Raw genomic sequence first — 22,976 nt, 5'->3', positions numbered from 1 at the left:
TCAATTTAAGGGCCGGCGCCACAGGAAGTTCATGCAGGGGTGTCCCCACAGGAAAATACAAAGTGTCCCACAGTATGTTCACAGTGTGGAACAATATGTGAAATCACCTTCACACTGTTAAATTTGAATATTTCAACAGTGCGAATCACATATTCACATAGTCGACCATGTGAATACACTGTGAACAGTTACACTGTCGAGGTGTCCACAGTGTGAAATTTTTTCACACTGTTGAATTTGAGCATTTCAACAGTGTGAATCACAGTCATATTCACATAGTCGACCATGTGAACACAATGAACAGTCTTACTGACGAGGTGTCCACAGTTTGAAAATATGTACACACTGTTGAATTTGAGCAATTTGACAGTGTGAATAATATTTTCACACAGTCCACTATGTTAACACACCGTGATCACACTGTGTGACACTGTGGTCTTTGCAGCAAGGGGGGGGCAACAGCCCCTATGAATAGGTCCTAGTGAAATGGGGTGAAATGGGGCGAATAGAGAAAAAAAAGATTGGTTGTTTAAACGTAGTACTTATCTTAGTCTATTCGAATTATCAAATGACGTCAGACCCCCCCCCCCCCCCGTAATAAAAATAACCAGAAATCAACTCTGACGTAGCCTGGCCAAGATAACTCAAATCATATTACGAAATATTTTATTCAAGAAGAGACACTGCTTACCACTCCCCCGGCCGATAAAATTGACAGGGCTTGTGTAAAGGACGCCCCGAAACGACAAAATTTTCGCGTTTTATCACAAATGCAAACACGATTTCAAGCATGGTACGGCACCGTCATTCAAAATTTCAGATCAGATATTCTTCAATGAGGCTCTCCACGTGTTTACCCCCCTATACTTCATGCGATTGCATACATTGCTAGGGTTATAATGTTTACTATTCTATGTTTACTGGATCCATTTCACAATCAATTTGATAATCAGTTTGGCCTTTTTTCTCTCTCTCTCTCTCTCCCATCACTCAACCATTGCATAATTCAACCATCTTGTTGAAGCGTTCTGGTGCATTCAAAATACATTAGAGCCATTATAAAATTAATTCGATGATCATTAACATGATTAAAGGAAATATTTTATTCCAAGCATATCAAGTGTACCATCGGGAATTGAACACAATCAAGTATAGGGTGTCACTAACCCATTAACCCCACACTGTATTTTTAACACCAACATTAGGTGTTGTCCCCGAAACGCGGATTGGTGATGTTCTTAACACCTATGAGTAATTGACTGAGCTCCAACTGTGCACTTATAAAATGGGCATTTCCAATGCTTTTCATTCAGCATTGTTACAGTAACTAAACTCAATTTTCAAGTTCAAAATAAATTGCCAACCCGTCAATTCAACATAATTGCACGAACAATAATGGGCCCATTACCGATTGGATGACGTTCAAAGTTCATTCTACGATTCGCGCACCGTAACGTTTCATTCAGGTTTCATTATACATGCGCGCAAACTTAGCCAATATTGTGACGTCACTTCTGTCACTTCCATGACTTCTGCACTATGCTTCTACATGTTAATCCTGAAAAATAGACTTTGCGCATATTACGTCAACGTCCGATCCCCTATACATGCTATATGTGGGACCTTCATGAAATTTTCTGTCTCTAATTTCTTGTTGTTTTGACAGTCTGTAATGTTCTCAAAGGACCATGACTTGGTCAGTTTATGAAGTGAAGTAAGATTTGAGAAAAATTGGGGGTCGGACGTAGAAAAAAGTTGATCATTTTATGGAATTGCTTAGCTTTTATCTGTTATTGTAAACACGGTTCTTGTTGTTTTTTTGCGTATATAAGAGATTTTTTTAATAAGTTAAACTTAAAGTATACATCCATGATGCAGATGCTTGAAGTACGTTCTATGGCAATACCATACTGAATGATATTGCATGAAAACATGAATATCAAATCATAAGAAACTAACAGAAAATCGTTACATCTAAAAAAGAATCACCTTTCCAATACCCCCTGTGTATTTCCAAATAGTACCACATAATCATGTTTGAACAACAGCGGGAATAAGACCTTTCTAAATAATCGATTCGTGAGTTCGATAGAGCGTCAATGCTTATTTCCCCTCTCGCGTTGCCAATTTGACGCTTTCATTAATCCGTGTTACGCCACAGTCACACAAACGAAATCGATTCCAAACCGACCGATAACATGCCATTCGAATAGCGTAATATCTTTGATCGGTATGGAGCCGGCTTCCGTACTGTGACTGTGTATTATGTAACCGCAGCCACACTGATCAAACCAGTTTCCAAAACCGACCGATAATACGCCATTCAATATAAGGTCATAAATTTGATCGGGCTGAGATAGGTTTCGTTGGTGTGCTTGTAGCGTTGCGCGCCCAATCACGCCTCCTTCCCTTCCATACACTAATATCCTAGCTGGATCAATCGCAGACCTTTTACACAAAGACAGCTTCATAAAATATTCAGCTTCGCGCTGATGTAGGGATGAAAGATTCACCGCTTCGGAATTAAAGCGGAACGTCACCCTGAAGTAAAATTCGCTTTAATGCAACATACTGGAAAGTTTAGTACAATATCATACATATGACGTCAGAATCTCATAGCGCCCTCCCTCAGAGGATACAGGAATACGCGTGAACGGAGTTGTCAGAGATGCGCCAGCTGCAGATCAACGACGCATGCAAGGCAATGGCTTCAGCCTCTAAGTTGGCGGTGCGGTGGCGTCACTGCATAAAGTCTATTGAGAAAGGTTTGGCAAAACCCCTCAAAGAACAACAGAGACAAGAATTCGATGTTTTGTCATTTAAGATCAATTCCGTAAGTTGCCATTTCTCATATTTTTTTGTGTTAAATGCTTGAATATTTTTGCACAATCTACCAGCAGAAACATTAATTCATACATGCTTATAAGAATCATTAACCCGGAAAAAGTAATTTGTTTACACTCCATAACATTAAGAGGGGCTTTTTTAAGGTGACACAACAAAATATCAGATGGTCATAAGCACATATTACGCTGTAATGGTCTCTCATCAATTCTTCTTCATGTTTGTCGCAATTTTCTTCTTTGATTTAAAGCTTATTTTACGCCAGCAAGAATTAACTGTCCCTTTAATGTCATCACAGATCATGCAAGACAGAGATACAGTTCTCTCATTATTTATGTTATTAAAGTATCTTTCTACATCAGAGAGCAATGTCTTGCTAGCATTTCCCCGGCTGAAAACAGGACTGGATATATATTTAAAAAATGCTATCAAATTTCTGCTTTCTTACTCCCATGAATAAACATGATAAAACAGGTATCACAGTAATGATGAATTCAGGAGCTCCCGCCAAAATTGTGGTATAAAACAGAATGGTAATTCGATAATACAGTAACAAGATATATGTAATGCCTAAGCTGAAAGCACGTTATCCAGACTTTGAGGATTTAATTTGAATTCATATATTCACATGAAGTTTACATTGCCCTATACATGTATAATCTCTCTGTAAGTTGGCTTATTTTCAACTGAAATCTGAGATGTCTGTCAAAGAAGAGTCGAATATTCAGATATCGAAGAACAGGTGTATAAGGTGTCATTTTGATGGCTTGTGAGCAGGGAAGCATTTCATGAAACAAAATAGTCGATGATTTTCACTGCCTATTGTTATAAGCTACTGAAATCCTTGCACCTGATTGGCTGAGAGCAAATAATTCAGTGAAGTCACTGACAAAGCTTTTTCATGAAACCCTCCCGGGACTTCCATTCTCTATCTGGCAAAGAATATGATTTTGTCATCATATTTTACAAGCCGAATCTCAATCGAGTAGGATTATGCTTTTTTATTTAAAATTTGAATATTGCTTTCACTGACATGCATGGCAATTGCTATAAACATGCGTACAGTGAAAATGTTACAAAACATGAGAAAATACTCTGATATTTTGTTTTTGGAAAGCCTTGGTGACGAAAAAACGATTCATTCTGTGACCAATTTCATCTATAAATTACATGTCGTAGTCATGACGACAAAATTATGTTGTCAAGATACTTTTTAAAAGTTATAAGCCTATGCTGGCATGGTGACATAACTTTAATTACCAAGTCGACCAAAATGTTCTTACCAAAAAATCACCCTAATGGACAGTGGCCCAATTAAATTGTGTGGCACATTGTGGTCACAGTGTGGAACACAATGTGAAATCCCCTTCTCATTGTTTGAGCATTGCAACATTGTGAATCACATAATCACACAGTCGACCATGTGAACACGCTGTGAACAGTCACACTGTCGAGGTGTCCACAGTGTGAAAATATCTTCACACTGTTGAATTTAAGCATTGACGCAGTATGAATCACATAACAGGACCTGTATATTTTTTAGAAGTCGGCATGCCGAGAAACCTTACGATATCATGTAAACTTACAGGTCAATAAGTCGACATGATAAGTCGACGCGATGAAATTATTAAGTCGACTTGTCAAGATAAATATATCGACATTATTTTGTCAAGTATATCGTCCTTATATACCTGAATATGATGAATAATAACCTTTTAATTGCTCAGGGTAGCCACTTCAGTTAGGAAACTGCTCTACCAGCGGTCCCTGCATAACATATGTTATGTTATGTTCACGTGTGGGGGCGTCGTGGTCTATTGGTTAAGACTATCGCCTATCAGTCTGAGGGACGTGGGTTCGATTCCAAGCCTTGGCGCGTTTTCCTTCAGCAAGAAATTTACCCACATTGCGCTGCACTCAACCTAGGTGAGGTAAATGGGTACCGACAGGAAGTAATTCCTCAAAAAAGCTGTGAGCACCGGAATCGGTAGACGCACTGAGCACCTAACAAAGAGAATACGTGCACTGCTAAAAAAACGGTGTTGATTTAACACCAGCCCGGTACTTATATCGGTCCACACCAGAGAGGTGTTGAAACAACACCAGTTAAGAATTGCTTAAATTGCTTAAATACCAAATTGGTGTTAGCCTAACGCCAAACCGGAGCTGTTTCAACACCTCTCTGGTGTGGAACGATATAGATACCAGGCTGGTGTTAAATTAACATCGGCGTTTTGGTAGTGTCGCTATATAAATCCGATACTATAATTTATCATTATTATCACCCTTCTCCAATCAGAATGCTGGGCGCCGAGCAAGAAGGCAGAAGGTCCCATTTGTATACGTCTTTGGTATGACTCGGTTGGGGATCGAACCCACGACCTCCCGTTCATGAGGCGGACGCTCTACCACTGAGCCACCATGCCCGGTAATATCATTGCGTCTGAACGGAACACATACTTAATTACAGTGATATACGTTACTGATACTTGGTATAAAACGTTTGTGTCTGAATGGGTTGTTCCGTCAATTACAGCGCTAAGAAGGAAGCAAAAGTGACATATGGATAGTCATAAACAATAATAAGCCATAAAACCTTTTAGCAGAGTGGGACTGACAATAAGGCATGCATGACAGGGGAGTAAATCACTTTTATTAGATCTAATCATATTTCCTCTGCTCCTCATGTTCATCTTTTGAACCTATATTCAGCTTTGTAGAAGATTTCAGGGTATAGGAGTGACAGCCTTTTTTTAAGTTGCATTTACCCTTGAAATGTTCGATCCAATACTCAAACTGTTTGATTCAGCTTTATGGAAGATTTAAACATTTTGAAAACGTTTTCACTCCCCAAACTTTCAAAATTATGTAGATTTAACAAACATTGTTTTAGAGCGAAGAGGGTGGCAATAGAGGCATATTTATCATCAATGTCCAAATCATTTCAAAAGCTAAGAAAATCACTAAGCTGATTGCTTAAGTGGCTCATCGATGTAATTGGGGGAAAACAAGGGTTTTAGTAATTGAAACGAGATTGTGTGGTTAGTCTGCCATCCAGTCATAATGATTTTGTTCTTTTATTCGGTTACAACTAAATTCAATTCTCCCTCAAACAGGTAGATTATCCAATAAACATAAACAACATAAATACTGTAATAGCATGGTAAGTGAAATTCTAGTGGATTCGCACACGAATATGCTTTCCTTTTGATACAGAACAGAAAAGTACAACAGGAGTCTGCCTTGAATCAAGACTATCGAGTCGACTATCATAACTGGGCGTTGTGGCGTGCGCCTGTACTAATCCAAGCTATGTGGGGAAGTTACAAATCGATGCAGAGGTTCGAGGTTCGAGCCCTGGTCACGTCTTTCGGATGGTGACGTTAAAGGTCGGTCCCAGACGTAAATAATCATATCTGATTGATACACGTCTGACAAAACTCAAATACACACACACACATTTACGCAAATATTCACTACTGAATGATACGCGCCGTAGTAAGCTAAAACCACAACATTATCATCAAAATATCTTCTGTTTCTATTGATAAGATTACATTTTCGCCAATCATTCAATCTTCCATTTAATTAGCATGATTAGTCTATCGTAAACCATTTATTCCTAACATCAAACTGCAAGACGTTCGTGCTCAACTTTACAATTTGAAAGGGTCTTTTTTTTCTCTCTCCTCCTTTTTGAACAAATCCACGCCAAATAATTAGTTTCGCAACAAATCACCCGAATTCATATTCGAGCTGACATTTTTCTAACATTAGCTCCATTATGATGTTAACCATCAACTGCTCCACCTGCTCTGGCGCGCGCGTACACCTGATATTGCTGACGTCACATGCCATTTTTTGTTCTATTTCATTAACACATTCAACCATAAGCAAAATTTTCACGTATGCATACACGCTTTAATGAGCAATTAGTCTACGCCGCGGCTGCTTCCTCCGTTTCGACAAGTATTTTTCTGTTACTCTGTTTGAGTAAATCAGGTTTTGCCTGAGATCTCCATCGCTAGATTGAGAAATTTTATCAGTGTGAAAACAGTGTGAACATTATAGTGACACATTGTGTTCACACTGTGTCCGATAAATATCAGTTATTATAGGTGCTTCATAAACAACCTTCCGCATTCATTTTGAGGCCGTTTCTTCGAAAATCACAACCAAATTAAACTTTATCTTATTGTAAAGTAGAAGAATATCATAGTAGTGCTATCAGCGTAAACTATACACAAACCGTTTTTTTTTTACAACACAAAAAGAAATTTCCCGAAACTGAAACCTAATTTCTCGAAATTCAGAGGGCATTTCGGCCTTGAATCGTCAACATGAAGAACAATTACGTTTCGAAAACTAGAAAATGAGAAAACAAGTCTGAATTTTATAAACGGGTCGAGAAGAAATAAAGAAAATCAAGGCAGGTCCTGAAATGGTGACACTTCAATAAAGCGAGCGCGAAGCGCGAGGAGAATATCATTGTAAAGTTAAAAGTTAGGATATGTGAGAAGGGTGGATAAAAGAGAAAAGGTAGAAAGGAGGCTAAAGGGTGAAAAGAACTACAGGTCGTATAATTACCCGTAGGCTCCTATAGCGTATTTATGAAATTGAATAGAAAATAATCAAATTCAATGTTGGGCGCCCCCCCCCCCCCCCCATCAAAATGCACGCGTACCGCATCTGTATTGCTATATTACTTATTAGTATGAGGACTGATCACTCTCAATGCTTATTTTCCAAACAAATAATGTTTAGTGCCTTAACCACCAAAACAGTTCCGAACAATTCTAAAGATAATCAACACTTCTATAGAAATCGATGTAGGGTGAACACACAAGGACTTCATATAACAAGGTTAACTTCAAGAGAGCATAAAAAGGGCAAACCTTGGGAATATATCACGGCGTATTTCTGATATTCCGGGGTTCGATGAGAATATCCTACATACTGTATATGCCACTCGATGTAATCACTTTGCATCAATTAACTGAAGGCCTATATCCACAGAGACTCGATTGACACATATCACTCCACCACAATAATTATCCGTTAAAAAATCACAGAAAGTTATCCACAGAGACAAATGAAAGCACCAAAGTCTTCGAAAACGAGGTGATTCCTTCTGTCATCTCCAATCCATGCGACAGAGAGAGAGAGAACGAGAGAAATAAGCAGGTATGGATCTCCGTTGCAGATGACCGCTGCCCCCTTGAATTTGAACCTCGGAATCCCGCGAAGAGTCCAGGGGAAAGGCCGGCCGATCGCATTAATCAGGGATCGCTAAATGAGGCTGGAGACGAGATCCGCAGCTGAAACGGACACCTCTCAGTTTCACAAGCATCAAGTTAGTGTACATCCTAGATAACCGCGGTGTAATATGTCGACCGTACGTCCATCAACACATACAGACACCAAATAGTCTAAAGATACAAACCCTTTCTGTGAAGTTATGAGCAGAACTGCCAACAGTCGTCATACACTACGGCATGTAGTTTACTAACGAGATTTTACATGATTTCATTTGATAGGGGCGTAACTTTTTTCTGCGAATTATGTACGACCTTGTGACATTTTAAAGATAGTTGAGTCTGTGATGCATGATGGCTAAGGCCAGGCGCGGACCAAAAGCCCCCGCCCCTTTTTTAAACCCATTTCTTATACAATATAATACCTTGCTGTGCATTGCGCCCTCTCTTGTGCCCCCCTAGAAGATGGATCCAAAATTACCCTTTTCCAATTGAAGATCCCATCCTTTTTATTGGGGGTGGGAGCTTGCATTTCTCATGTTTTGCGAGATAGAAATATTAACAAGCTTGGAGTATTTACCTCTTCAAAATAATGTAAACAGTTGAAAACAGAAGGCGATGGGCTCTTTATCCATTAGATAGGAATAAGGCGATATAACGATAACATCTTTTTTTTTCTTGCAGTTTTACAAAGTTGCACCCCAGACATTTAATTTTTTATATATCACTGTCCTATTTGCCTTTCCTATGGGGTTAAGGATAGTCCGGGGATAAGGATAGTGTGGGGTCACCCTGAAGAAAAGTTTGTGGTAACAGAAGTAGAAAAAATGATAAAAAATATTGGTGAAAATTTGGGGAAAATCCATTAAAGGTTTAAAAAGGTTATCAGAATTTATCGTTTTGGATTTATGACGTCATAAACGAGCAGCTGCCCCATATAATATGTAATATGAAATGCATAAATTCCAATTTTTAATGGTTCGTGATGACTTCTTTTTGTTTTCTTTTTAGAAACGGGTGTGAACATGACTTGTCTAGATATGCTGAAGGTACAGTTAAAAATCATTTTCAATTTGTTTGAGAAAATGACGTTTCATTGTGATTTTTTACCATTCTACATGTAGGAAACCTGCTCGCATATGACATCACAAATCAAATAACTGAAATTCTGCAATTTGCCAAATACCTTGCTTAATTTGCTAATTACTCAGTAGCCTATATTTACTCAGTTTGTACCACTATCATCTGGTACATAATTGTTTGGGCAGACAAACAACTCTGGTCATTTTGTTGGAATTTGTCATGGTTCATCTTTTTCGTGATTGCTTATCTCACGAGAAGAAGTGCCAAATTTGATGACACCGCCATACTGGCGAATTCGACTCCAGACCGATCAAAGCTATTACGTTATTACCAATGACACACCATCGGTCGGATTGGAGTCGGTATCGTTGTTGTGACTGAAGCATTAGAAAACTAGGGCGTGATATAGCTGTTATATTTAACAAAATTGAAAGAGAAACAAAATATTACATTCATCCATTTTAGCTGTTATTTTTTCTCTAATTATAGTCATTGGCTATGATTAAGGGCCTTTTCACACGTGAATCTTGGATCATCATTGTGATGATGATGATTGCAGGCGTTCGTGATTCTAATTGTGTCCTAGTTTGGTTTCACACGTGCTAAAAATTCGTCATAATCCTTATATTTCACTGGAATCATCATGAAATTACAATTTTTTTCCGTGTGAAAGGGAGGTATGGGAATATTCTAGAATGTCTCAGTTAAGCTTTGCTATGTACACGCATATTTAATGAGGCAGAGTAATTTCTGGTATTTTTTTAATGTACAATCATCTTGGCAGACAATAGAGACTGCTTGTTTGGGAAAAGACAATAGGATTAGCTATGTTGTTTACAATGTTAATTTCACTGAGGTCATTCAAGAGTCTTCTAGAACGTGTAGAACTGGACTGCTCTTGAAAGAAGTAGGATGTTCTTTTTAAAGACAATAATAGAAGCTTCTAGTAGAGTGAAAATTTATATATAAACCGGCAGTTTCTTCAAGGATCAATTCAGATCAAAACTCGGAGTTTCAGTCTAGACTTTATGTCAGAGCATAGTTTATCTTCACCTGGAATACAGCATTAACTTCTGTGGAAATATTTGCACACCATCCATGAACTGTTTGCAGTTATTTTGAGAAAGGAATTCTCAGTTTTCATCAACATCATCAACCTGTTATAAAAAATAGACAATTTTCAACCCATGCATTGCTGACATCGACTGTTTATCACCATCGACTTCGTCTTCACGGACATTTAAACTCGTATTGACTCTAATTATCCATAGCCTTTCAACATCACTTTCAACTTTCGTTATCACCAGCATTCTGGACTTTAATCTAAGGAATCGTTGCCAGCCAATTTGGACATTATTCGGATTTAATACAGGATATGTTTGTAGATTACTCAGACCTGACTCTTCAAGATAATTTTATGTAAAATAATTTTTTATATTTACCTTTGTTTACCTGTAATAAAAAAATCTAATTTAGGATTAATCTGACTTGTTGTTTGTTGCATATCAATTTTGGTTAATATCGTAACATAGCGCTTAATATTTTGAAGGGGATCGATTCATGCACACGGTGCAAACGTTTGCAAGCATCTTTGATTCAGTGAAAGTTTTTTTTCTGAAGGGGGCTGGGGTCAACCACCCCCTTCAATTAGAGCACCAGTAAAAGATGCTGGAACAATTTCATACATGTTACACGCGCTGTAAAAAATAAAAAAAGAGTTGGAGTTGGCTAATTAGCAAGACTTTTTTACTTAAAAATAAATTGCAGGCGAATAAACTCAAATAAACAGTGGCACAGAAGTTAATATTCCCAGCGTTTAGAATTTCGGTCATAAAACGAACTCATATCCAAAGGAAGAGAGAGAGAGAAACAGACGATACTTGTCGCAAATTTCTGTCTCTTCCCTTCCTCCCATTTCCTTTCCACACTGGTAATTATCACCATGGCGACTATAAGAAAGCCATTAAAGTGCACGTTACCATGGAGACGGTAAATAAAGACATGGCGTTTTCCCTCCACCCACACGCATGACGATGTTCTACCATGGACTACCATCGGCATAAATACCGAGTCCCTAATTTGAACATTAAGTGCAATGTCACACTACCGAAACATACACTAATCCGATCGTTGGTTCGCCATTGGTAATAACGCGTATACCTTCGATCGGTCTGTGATCGTTTCGCGTACCTGACTGGGCATGTAAGGTTGGTAGAAAAAAGTCATGATTCAGAAGCCATTGTTTGCCGATGAGTCCATTTTTTATCTCCGTCGATTTATTTTCTTTCAACTTCCCTAATGCTACAGTCACATCAAAGAAACTAACTCCAAACCGACCGATGATATTCCATCCGAAATAATGTAAAAGCTTTAATCGGTCTGGAGACGGTATCGTTGTTGTGACTGCGGCATCAAGCTGAAGATGGTCTCTCGTAAATTCTGAAAATTGTCAGCTGCAGAAGTTCATTTTAAATATAAAGTTTCGAAAAGAGATGGGAAATTAAATCTATGCCGAGAGAAGTAAGCAAAAAATGTATGTGTATAAAACTTTTAAGACAAAAAGATATTCAAGGATTACAGAAAACATTACGATTTAACGAAATAACATACAACGTGTCGTGATAGCACAATCATATTTCCGAGGAGTAAAAATAAAAGCGAAACGACCATTGGCTGAGTTTGAAAAGAAATTCAATCTATACTAAGAAAAATTTAGACAAAAGGACAGGGGTAATGTACATGTATACCGAAAAACTTGTCAATTTACCCCCCCCCCCCCAAAAAAAAAAAAAAAATAATAATAATAATAATAATAATGATAATAATAATAATAATAATAAAATTAAACAAATAAACAAATAAAGTAAAAATATAAAAAAATATAAAAAACAGCATAAACATGATGAAAATTTATAAACTGGAATCAACTTGGAATTCTGACTCGATTCCGTGTCCAGGTATTTTGAAACTCAGTCATTTTGACTTGAAATATTAACTCATGTATAGCTAATAAACTTCGGAATCTAGTCCGATTCGCACTAGGGCCACATACAACTCGATCCCCAGTCAAGTCACTGACAAAATCAGTCACTTTGACTTTTTTTTGACATTTTTATCTTCGAGTACTACAATTCCGAATCGAGTTTGACTCGGACTAGTATCACATGTGACTGAGAAAACCAGTCACTTTGACTTAAATTTTTATCTTCGAGTACTACAATTCCTAATCGAGTCTGACTCGGACTAGTATCACATGTGACTCGATCCTAAGTCAAAGTCACTTGGAGAGTCAGTCACTTTGACGATAAATGCTAACTCCTAGTCAATACAATTCCGAATCGAGTCTGTCTCGATCTCGTGCCACATACGACTCGATCCCGCATCAAAGTCACTCGGAAAACCAGTCACTTTGACTTGAAATGCCAACTCGGAACAAAATTAATTGGACCCCGTTATAGACTCATACAGACCCTGCACTTGTGATTAGAGAGGGAGTTATAAACTCTAAAAACAAATCAGTCAAAGATAACTGGTTAATAGGGTTAGCTGGGTGCAACTGTTATTCTAGTCGTATTTGATTTTTTTTTCTAGTGGTACTTTACTAGAACAGAGTTATTTCTGACTAGAATATATGTCAGAAATGTGACTAGACTATCAGTTGCACCCAGCTGACTACTGGTCTGGTCAATTTGACTGATTTGTTTTAAGAGTGTAGGGTCTGTGCCTGCAGACTAATTCCTTCTGACACTGAACCATAAATACACTGATAAACTCATTAATACGATGAAAACAGCGACGAAGAGAGGTATACTTGAAGGATTAAAGGTGTTGTTGAATTCCTTATTTTAATCTTACGCACGACGGGAAGGCTAATTAATTATCCTCATGGACATCTTCATGATCAAAATATAGTTATTTTCTATACCTAGAAATAGATTTAATTGTCAACACCTCAGAAAAAAATAATAAAAAGGTTAACATATTTTGATATTTACGGAAGATCTTAAAGGACAATTCCACCCCAACAAAAAGTTGATTTGAATAAAAAGAGAAAAATCCAACAAACATAACGCTGAAAACTTCATTAAAATCGGATGTAAAATAAGAAAGTTATGACATTTTAAAGTTTCGCTTAATTTCACAAAACAGTTATATGCATATCCTGGATGGTATGCAAATGAGGAGACTATGACTTCATCCACTCACTATTCCTTTTGTATTTTATCATATGAAATATGAAGTAAAATTTTCTCCTCATTGTCAAGTGAAACAACGATTAATCCTCCCTGAACATGTGGAATTAGCATTGTTTAATATTATATGGTTCAGTCAAGTTGGTCCTATCGTCATATCTGTAAAAAATGAAATATTGTATAATTCAAACAATATAAAACAAAACAAATAGTGAGTGAGGGACATCATCGGCTGTCTCATTTGCATGTCACTGAGTTGTGCATATCACTGTTTTGGGAAAAATAAACTTTAAAATGTCATGACTTTCCTATTTTACATCCGATTTTGATGAAATTTTCAGCATTATGCTAGTTTGATTTTTCTCTATTTATTTAAATCAACATTTTTCTGGAGTGGACTTGACCTTTAAAGAATCATATTATACTTGACGATATGGCGATGTATTTTTGTTCTTTTTATGTCGACGTACCTTAACTGTTATCTTATCGACTTCCAAGAAAGTCATGGGGATATATATATATTTTTGTTTAAGTTGACAAGATAAAATAATGAATACTTTATGTCAATATACTTCTTTTTAGAAGTCGACTTGGCGAAATACCAAAAGTCAATATGCCGACATGTAACCTTTTACGATTCGAATTTTCAAGATACCGTATATGTCGCCATGTCAATTTATAATGTGCCAATATTAAACTTGCTTGAATTACTCTGCAACTTGCCTACAGATGTATAGGATAATTTTCAATCATATTTACCCCTATCGCATCTGAAACCCATGGGCATAGGGAATCACACCAATAATTTAGCTTTATGAAATGAAAATGAAAATGAAAATCCATAATTTATTGTTCGAAATAGACATGAAATGAAATACTCCGAAAATTTGCTTTGCCCAATTGATCGTGGGCCCGGCAGCCGCTGTGCAGCGCCAGATCGACGAGGCTCTATCCCTTTAATCGTTGAACGCCAAACAGGGTAGCAGCAACTCCCATCTTTTAACGTCTTTTGGTCTGACGCGGCCGGGGTTTGAACCCCCGACCTCCCGGTTGTGAGACGGACGCTCTACCAACTGAGCCAAAACACCCAGTGGGGGATTAAACAAAAGCGAGGGAGCGAAGGGACAGAGCTTTCTTAATGCTTTCATTTTTTGGAATAAATAGAAATAACTCTTCTCTAAAGATAACTGACAAATCCATTTGATAAGAAACTTCTAATGATTCATAAACCCAATTATGCGGATAATATCCGCATAATTTGGTCGTAAAATCGGAACGGGACCAGAGTTATCCGCATTATTTCGATGCTGCAATTATCCGCATAATAGCGGCATCGGGACCAGATTTTGACTTTATGAACGCATTTCCAAAGTAATGCGGATAGCCATGGTGCGGTCACAAGATCACCCTTTTCCAACACAACCCCATCGGAGGGGGCGTGTGCAGTTGCCATGACAATTATCCGCCGTTTTCAGGTCGGGCGCTCGTAAAAAATAGTGCGGATTATTTTCGGAGTTTGTGAATGCAATTTTTATTGAATTACTCTTAGGCGGATAAAGGCCACCGCACACCTTACGACTGTACGCCATCCGATTTTGGAACAAATCGCATGTTGCTAATTTTCTGAAAATGTGAATGGAACATATCATTTTATTTGAGGTTAAAATTAATTGAAAAAATACAAATAAAACCATTTTGAAAGATTGCAAGCCTTTATTTCGGAGTAAAAGCCAAAATAGTTTCAAATCGTAGCCAATCGTACGACTGCTATGACGTCATTACGACTAGATATTAAATTCGCCTTTATTCTAAGAAGGATGATAGCATAGTCACAGATTTGAACATAGGTATTCGTACGATGATTTAGAACATTACACAGTAAGATATTCCAAGTCTCAATGTTAGCATCAAATTCTACTACATTTTATTCTGAAATCGGGTCGCAGACCAATCGTAAGGTGTGCGGTCGCCTTAATTGGAGGATGGGTTTGTGAAAGGGGTATATGAGTGATATGATAAATAAAATCGATAAATCATTATCGAGAAAGGTTCAAGACCTACTTTTTTGCAGGCGTACCCTTGGTCAATACTGAATCCTTTTTTATATGCTTAACATTGAATGGTTATTTGACATTTAAAATTGTGACCTTACCTTGGTATTTTATATGAAATTTCCATGTTAGCGTAAATAGTTCACAGCCACTTATAGGTATCAATCTGTTGCCGGTGCTATTCATATAAGCAATTTCTCTAACTTGAATGTCAAATTAATATAGAATATTAAGACGATTCATTACCACATAATTCTAAAAATGAATGCGATCTTTGTTCAACACGGGGTGAAGAAAGTTCAAGATCAGACGTTTAACTTTGTATTCCTTTAAATTTATGAATATGATCACATCGAAGGGAGGAACATCTAAGCACAATGTCAAATATCTGGATTATTGACCGTTAGATTGAAAGTGCTAGGTGTATGAAAAGCAAGATGCGGTTTGGACGAAATGGTTTTTCGAGAGAAAGTCAAGATGCTGGAAAGATGAAAAGAACCCAGAGAACAATGAATAGTCGTCTGTTTTATTATGATATTGTTGTTATTATTATCATTGTTACTGCGACGCATTGTGCGCATTAATTGTGACGTAATTAGTGTAATCTTAATCTTGATTGCTGCGTCATGGTTGCCATGTATATTTGCGCATAATAATAATAATAATAATCATAATAGTTGCGCGCGTATTATAAATAATTGTCATTGTTTAAGTATTACGAAGGAAAAAGGCTGTGTCCAGTCCAGTTTACAGAAAGAAACAGAAAGCCATATTTGGTAAGTTTGATTACTTTTATTTGATTATTAATTGCACTCTGTTATTTACCAAATATTTATTATGATAATAATGATGAATGAATGTTGTTTTAATGTGAATGATGATGATTAACTAAATTATGTAAATATGAATCTAATGTGTAAACGAAAAGATAATATGTCTGTGTATTCATGATTCTTGTATATCTGTTTTATAATTTTCAGAATGTTATCTGCAACGCTTAATCTACAAGATATTTCTACTGATCATTAATCGACAATCATCTATATTAAAGAGTTCTTTAAATCGTATGAAACTCGTCCTGTCATTCGTCGTATATTATTGGAAACTCCTCTTATATAGAGGCAGCCACAATAACATTCAAATTAAGCATCAAGCTGAATAACATTAAAAAAGCTGACAATGGACATGATGGAGAGAAAAGATAAGCATGATAAGGAAGAATGCGGATCTCTCAAGTCAAAGTGCAGTTCCACGAGGACCGGAGTAAGTCTAGCGGTCTCTGTAGAGCTGGAAATGTTGGAGTTAAAAAAGAAGGCCGCCGCCATGCAAGCAAAATTGTCTTTCAAAGAAAAGGAAAAGAAAGTAAAGGAAATGGAAAGAAAAGCCAAGATGGCACAAGAAGCATACGAAGAGATGCAAGATGCATTAGTCTGCGAGATAGAACTCGCAGAAAACGAAGCTAAGTTAGAAGTGCTGGAAGAATTTGGATTGGAGAAATCATCCCTATTGGAAGGACTTGATGTCAATAAAGAAGCTGATATGGATAGATTTCTGAAGTCATGCGAGGCAGATGTAACGCCTCCTCCAAATCTTGTAGCGGGGCAGTCGCCGCAGAATTTCCAAGTACCTTCTACCCAACAGTCAGGATGGGAGCAGATTGCCAAATCACTGGAAAGATGTGTTACTCAGCTCGGCAACGTAAGTCTCCAACAATGTGCCGCTAATCAGGAAATGTCGGCATCTCTTCAGCTACCTAAGATAGACATTCCCATCTTTAATGGAGACCCCATGACCTACCCAATGTGGAAGCATGCATTCATAAGTATGATAGATAGCAAGCCAATGGGATCTACCACCAAGTTGATGTACCTGAATAATTATGTAACAGGAAAACCAAAGGATGTCGTCCAGCATTTCATGCTGATAGGAAGTGAAGATGGCTATGAAAGAGCGATGAGTCTCATAAGTGAGAGATATGGAAATCCAAGCATCGTTAGCACAGCCTACATGAATAAACTTGCCGCCTGGCCAAAGATAGGACCGAAGGATTCAAACGGTTTGATGGAGCTCGCAGATTTCCTAGGAAAAGTAAAGGCAGCAAAGCAATCAGTAAAATCTCTTGGAATCTTAGATTATCCACAGGAGAATGCCAAACTTCTAGAGAAATTGCCTGTATATCTCGAAGGAAGATGGAGAGATGAGATTGACCGTCAGAGAGAAAACATCGACCAACAAGAATATCCATCATTCTCAAAGTTTGAAGAGTTTGTGAGAAGGGCAGCTAACAAGGCCAACATCCCTGAACTTGCAGGCCTCAGAGAAACCTCGAGAAGTCTTGGAGCATTGGGTCCTAAAGCAAGAACCTTCGCTACAGATGGAAGGAGGGTAAAATCGGAATGGTCGAAAAATGGAAGCTATGCAAACTGTCCTTGGTGTAAGGAAGACCATACCCTAGATGAATGTGATGATTTCGTCACCAAGCCTATGTATGACCGGAAGGCATTTTTCTTCAAGCGGAGACTGTGCATGGGATGTGGGATGACAGATAGTCATCGTATCAAGGAGTGCCAAGATCGACGATCGTGCAAGGAATGTGGGGGTAGCCATCTGTCCTGTCTACACTATGCTACCAAGAAGACTGAGCATGCAGGGTTTGCCAACTGTACTACAGTATGCTCAATCCAGGATCAAAACGGCAGAGATCATAGTATGATTGTACCAGTCTGGGTGAGACATCAAGAAAATCCAAGTAAAGAGTGCCTTGTGTATGCAGTGCTTGATGATCAGTCAAATGTAAGCTTCATGTCAGAGAAACTGCGTGACAAACTCGGCGTAAAGGGAGCTTCAACAAATCTGCAGCTGACAACAATGCATGGAAGTTCTAACATCGAAAGTAAGAAAATCAAGGGTCTGGAGATACAAGACTATAATAAGGAGCATGTAATTCAACTACCAGTGGCCTTTGCAAGACAGGAAATACCAGCCAGCAGGTCACAAATACCCAAGAAGGAGGTGGTAAATCACTGGCCTCATCTTCGTCAAGTTGCGGATGCAATGATACCCTATGATAGAAACATTGATGTGTCACTCTTGATCGGAAATGATTGCCCAAGAGCTATCCGGCCTCGACAAGTAATCACTGGAGGGGAGGATGATCCCTATGCTCAAAAATCTCTCCTAGGTTGGGGAATTATTGGAAAAGTCTGCCTGACATCTGAAAGTTCAGGTGCTGTTGTTTGCAACAAAGCTACAAGTTGTGAGAGCGAGAAGTTTGCAGTCCCGTCAACAGCGAAGGAAATCCTCTGCCCGCAGAAAGTCATTGCGATTCTCGAGAAGGACTTTGCTGATGAAAACATGGGAGGGCAGTCTATCTCAATGGAGGACAAGAAGTTCCTGCGAATCATGGAGAAAGGAATAAGGAAACGACCAGACGGACATTATGAGATGCCCCTCCCCCTCAAGACGCCTAACACATCGCTACCATACAATCGCAAAGTAGCAGAGAACCGATGGAAACAACTAAATGCCAGGTTTAGAAGGAACCCAAAGTTTATGGAAGACTACATAGAATTCATGAAAGATGTGCTTGAAACATGTGCTGAAAGGGCTCCCTCTAGCTACAAACAAGGAAAGGTAAACTATGTACCCCATACTGGTGTCTATCATCCCAAAAAGCCAGGGAAAATACGTGTGGTCTTTGATTGCTCAGCAAAGTGTGAAGGAATCTCACTCAATGACAACCTCCTACAAGGACCAGACTTGACTAATGGCTTAGTTGGAGTACTGTGCAGGTTCCGCCAAGAAGAAGTTGCTGTCGTTGGAGACATCAAAGGAATGTTTCACCAATTCTTCGTGTCGGAGGAAGATCGGGACCTTCTCCGTTTCTTGTGGTGGGAAGATGGTGACCCAAACAAAAACGTGATCGAATACAGGATGAAGGTTCACCTATTCGGCGCTACTAGCTCACCTGGATGTGCTAACTATGGCTTCAAGAAAGCAGCAGATGATGGCGAAGCTGAGTTTGGGTCCAATGCAGCTTCATATATTCGAGATGACTTCTATGTCGACGACGGACTTAAGTCAGTCGCAACCCCAGATGAAGCCGTGAGTGTCATGAAAGCAAGTCAAGCAATCTGCAGTAAAGCTGGACTGAGATTACACAAGATAATGTCTAACAATAAGGAGGTTCTGCAGAGTTTTCCTATCGAAGACAGAGCTAAGGGTATTGCTGACTTGGACCTAGAAGTTGATCCACTACCAATAGAGAGAGCATTAGGTGTATTCTGGTGCGTGGAAAGTGATACATTGCAGTTCCGAATTGAGCTTAAAGATCGCCCTCTTACTAGACGGGGAGTTCTATCCACTGTTGGCTCAATTTATGACCCTATCGGCCTTGCAAGTCCAGTGACTCTGAGAGGAAAACAGATTCTCCAGGACCTCTGCAGAAGGAAACTTGATTGGGACAGCCCCTTACCCGATGACGTCAGACCACAGTGGGAGAAATGGAGATCTGAAATAAGTGAACTCGAGAAACTAAACGTCCCAAGATGCTACAAGCCTCCAAACTTCGGCAAAGTAAAGCGTACGGAGTTACATCACTTTTCAGATGCAAGTTTTGATGGTTACGGACAGTGCTCTTATATTCGCCTGGTGAATGAAGAGGACAAAGTGTGTTGCTCTCTCGTGACAGCCAAATCAAGAGTAACCCCACTCAGACAGATGACTATTCCCAGACTCGAACTGACGGCTGCCACTGTATCAGCAAAGATGAGTACATTTCTAAGGAAAGAATTGACAGTGGCTAAACCTCAAGAATTCTTCTGGACAGATAGTCAAGTAGTCTTGGGTTACATTCGTAACGAAGCAAGGAGATTCCATGTCTTCGTGGCAAATAGGGTGCAACAGATACATGACGAAACAAACCCCAAAAGATGGTTCTATGTGAACACAGAAGACAACCCTGCTGATGAGGCGTCTCGAGGGATGACAGCAAAGGAGCTCGTTGAAAGTAGCCGCTGGCTGGTTGGACCGAAGTTTCTTCATGAGAAAGGAGAATTCAAGATTCCTACAGAGCAGTATAAAGCCAGCTGTGAGAAAGATGACCCAGAAGTTAGACATGTGTCGACCTTGTCTACAATGACTGCTAGAGCCAACCACTTCGAGATTAGTCGCCTCCAGCATATCTCAAGCTGGCAACGTGCCAAGAGAGTGGTAGCACTATGTATGATGTTCAAAAGTAAACTTCGAAAGAGAGAAGTGAAGAGGAAGACAAGCCCTAAATTGAACCGTCCACTCCAACGTGTTATCTTGACAGTTGCAGAAGTCGATGCAGCAGAAACTGAAATAATCCGAAACTTGCAGATAGAACATTTTCGTGACGAATTGATGGTACTTCACAACTTAGGCTCTGGTGAGCAAAATGACAGACAGACAGCAAGGAAGAGAAACAGTGAAATCAAGCCAATCAGTTCTCTATATCGTCTAGATCCATACATTGGCAGTGATGGTATCATGCGAGTTGGTGGAAGAATCGACAAAGCTGCCGTACCTGACGAAATCAAGCATCCCGTCATCATGCCGAGAAATTCTCATATGACGACATTGCTCATAAGACACAAGCATGAGCAGGTTAACCACATGGGAAGAGGAATCACACATAATCAACTGAGACAAAATGGATACTGGGTGATTGGTGGTTCTTCTGCAGTTTCCAGTATCATATCAAAGTGTGTCTTGTGCAGAAAAATGAGAGGACCATTGCAGCAACAGAAGATGGCAGATCTGCCAAAAGATCGCCTAGAACCGGCACCCCCATTCACATACTGTGCTGTGGACTACTTTGGACCTTTCAACATCAAAGAAAAAAGAAGTATTGTGAAAAGATATGGAGTACTTTTCACTTGTATGGCATCAAGAGCCATTCATCTAGAAGCAGCAAATAGTCTCACAAGCAGTAGCTTCATCAACTGCCTCCGGCGGTTCCTCACTCGTCGTGGACCAGTCAGACAGATCAGATCTGATAGAGGGACTGCTTTCGTTGGCGCTAGAAACGAGTTGCGGGAAGCAATGAGAGAGTTGGACCAGGAATCTATCCAGACGTATCTACTAGAGAATGGAGTTGATTGGATACCCTTCCAGATGAACACGCCGAGTGCATCTCACATGGGAGGAGTTTGGGAGCGCCAGATCGGTACAGTACGCAGAGTCCTTGAACCCCTCCTCATGAATTCAGGGTCACAACTAGATGATGAATCCTTCCAGACGTTCCTTACTGAAGTGGAGTCAGTTGTCAATTCCAGACCACTGTCTACAGCTAATCTATGTGCAGGAGATGCCCCTGAACCGTTGACTCCGAACCATCTTCTAACCATGAAGGCAAAAGTTGTGATGCCTCCCCCAGGCAAGTTTCAGCGAGAAGACGTGTATGCTCGGAAGTGGTGGCGTCGTGTGCAGTATCTAGCGAACGAATTCTGGAGTAGATGGAAGCGTGAATATCTCCAAGACATCCAAACAAGACAGAAGTGGGTCCATCCAAAGCGTGACCTCGCGATAGGCGACATCGTCATTGTAAAAGACTGCAGCGATACTCGAAGTCAGTGGCCACTAGGAAGAGTGACAGAAGCCTACAAATGTGATGACGGTCGAGTTCGTAAAGTGAAACTGATCATGGCTGATCGCGATCTTCGAAAAGACGGTAAACGTAAGCATGAGCCTAGATTTTTGGAAAGACCCATACATAAGCTCGTTTTGATCCTGGCAGATGACTAGATTTGTTCTTAATGTGATACTGACACTATAACAGAAAGAGACTGCTTTTCACATGGGCAAGTATAATCCACGCGAAAGACATTTAGGGATTCCCCCGCAAGGAGCCAAACACAAGAACAATTAGACTGTTATATTATTATCGTTTATTTCTATATCAATAGGCAATGAGCAGATTGATATGCAAAGTTATTGATAGCTTGGAAAATTGTTTCTGTGCTATTTGAATATGTGATCTTTTATTTTGTCTTGTTCAACCAAATGAGCGAAACATTGCTTATATTGCAGTGTGCATTTTTTGGCATTATACATATACAAATTTAATATATTATCTTCTTGATGTTTCAAGAATCAAATTGGATCAAAAGAAATGCATTTGAAAAGAAAAAAAAGGCTTGCTATATTTTCAGATATCGTTCAAAATATTGTATTATGCATTCTTTTATTTATCATTTTATGATTTGATCGTATAGTTTTGACCTGAATTTGCTTTCGAACGCTTGAAACTTCGATAATATATTAGAATTATTCACTTATCAAACTGTGATGAGAGCATGCAAGCATAATACTATAGCATGAATACTTTATTGTTTATTGATATTTTTAATAGTGGTTTATAGTGTTATTCTTTTTATGCAAGCGCTATATATATTTCTAATTGAAGTTTATAAGTATATATAAGTAACTGTTTTGGATAATCAGTTAAAGGAGCCATGTTACTGCGACGCATTGTGCGCATTAATTGTGACGTAATTAGTGTAATCTTAATCTTGATTGCTGCGTCA

At 38.9% G+C, this 22,976-nt stretch overlaps 1 protein-coding gene and 1 non-coding gene across 2 annotated transcripts; one reads left to right on the top strand and one right to left on the bottom strand.

Moving 5' to 3' along the window:
* Positions 1–5,198: 5,198 nt before the first annotated feature.
* TRNAM-CAU (transfer RNA methionine (anticodon CAU)) lies at positions 5,199–5,270 on the bottom strand. Its single transcript has one exon. It is a non-coding gene; the product is annotated as a tRNA-Met (tRNA).
* Positions 5,271–16,605: 11,335 nt separating this feature from the next.
* LOC129282860 (uncharacterized) lies at positions 16,606–22,194 on the top strand. The gene has a single exon (XM_054918718.2). It carries the CDS (start codon positions 16,606–16,608, stop codon positions 22,192–22,194), a length of 5,589 nt encoding a protein of 1,862 aa, XP_054774693.2.
* The last annotated feature ends 782 nt before the right edge of the window (positions 22,195–22,976 follow it).

Source organism: Lytechinus pictus, chromosome 19 (assembly GCF_037042905.1).
Source record: "Lytechinus pictus isolate F3 Inbred chromosome 19, Lp3.0, whole genome shotgun sequence".
NCBI lineage: Eukaryota > Metazoa > Echinodermata > Echinoidea > Temnopleuroida > Toxopneustidae > Lytechinus > Lytechinus pictus.
Note: the sequence above shows the minus strand (reverse complement) of the source record. Positions and strands in the feature narration are given on the sequence as shown.

Coding starts and splice junctions, on each gene's coding strand:
- LOC129282860 (XM_054918718.2), top strand. CDS start 16,606: ATGGACATGATGGAGAGAAAAGATAAGCATGATAAGGAAGAATGCGGA.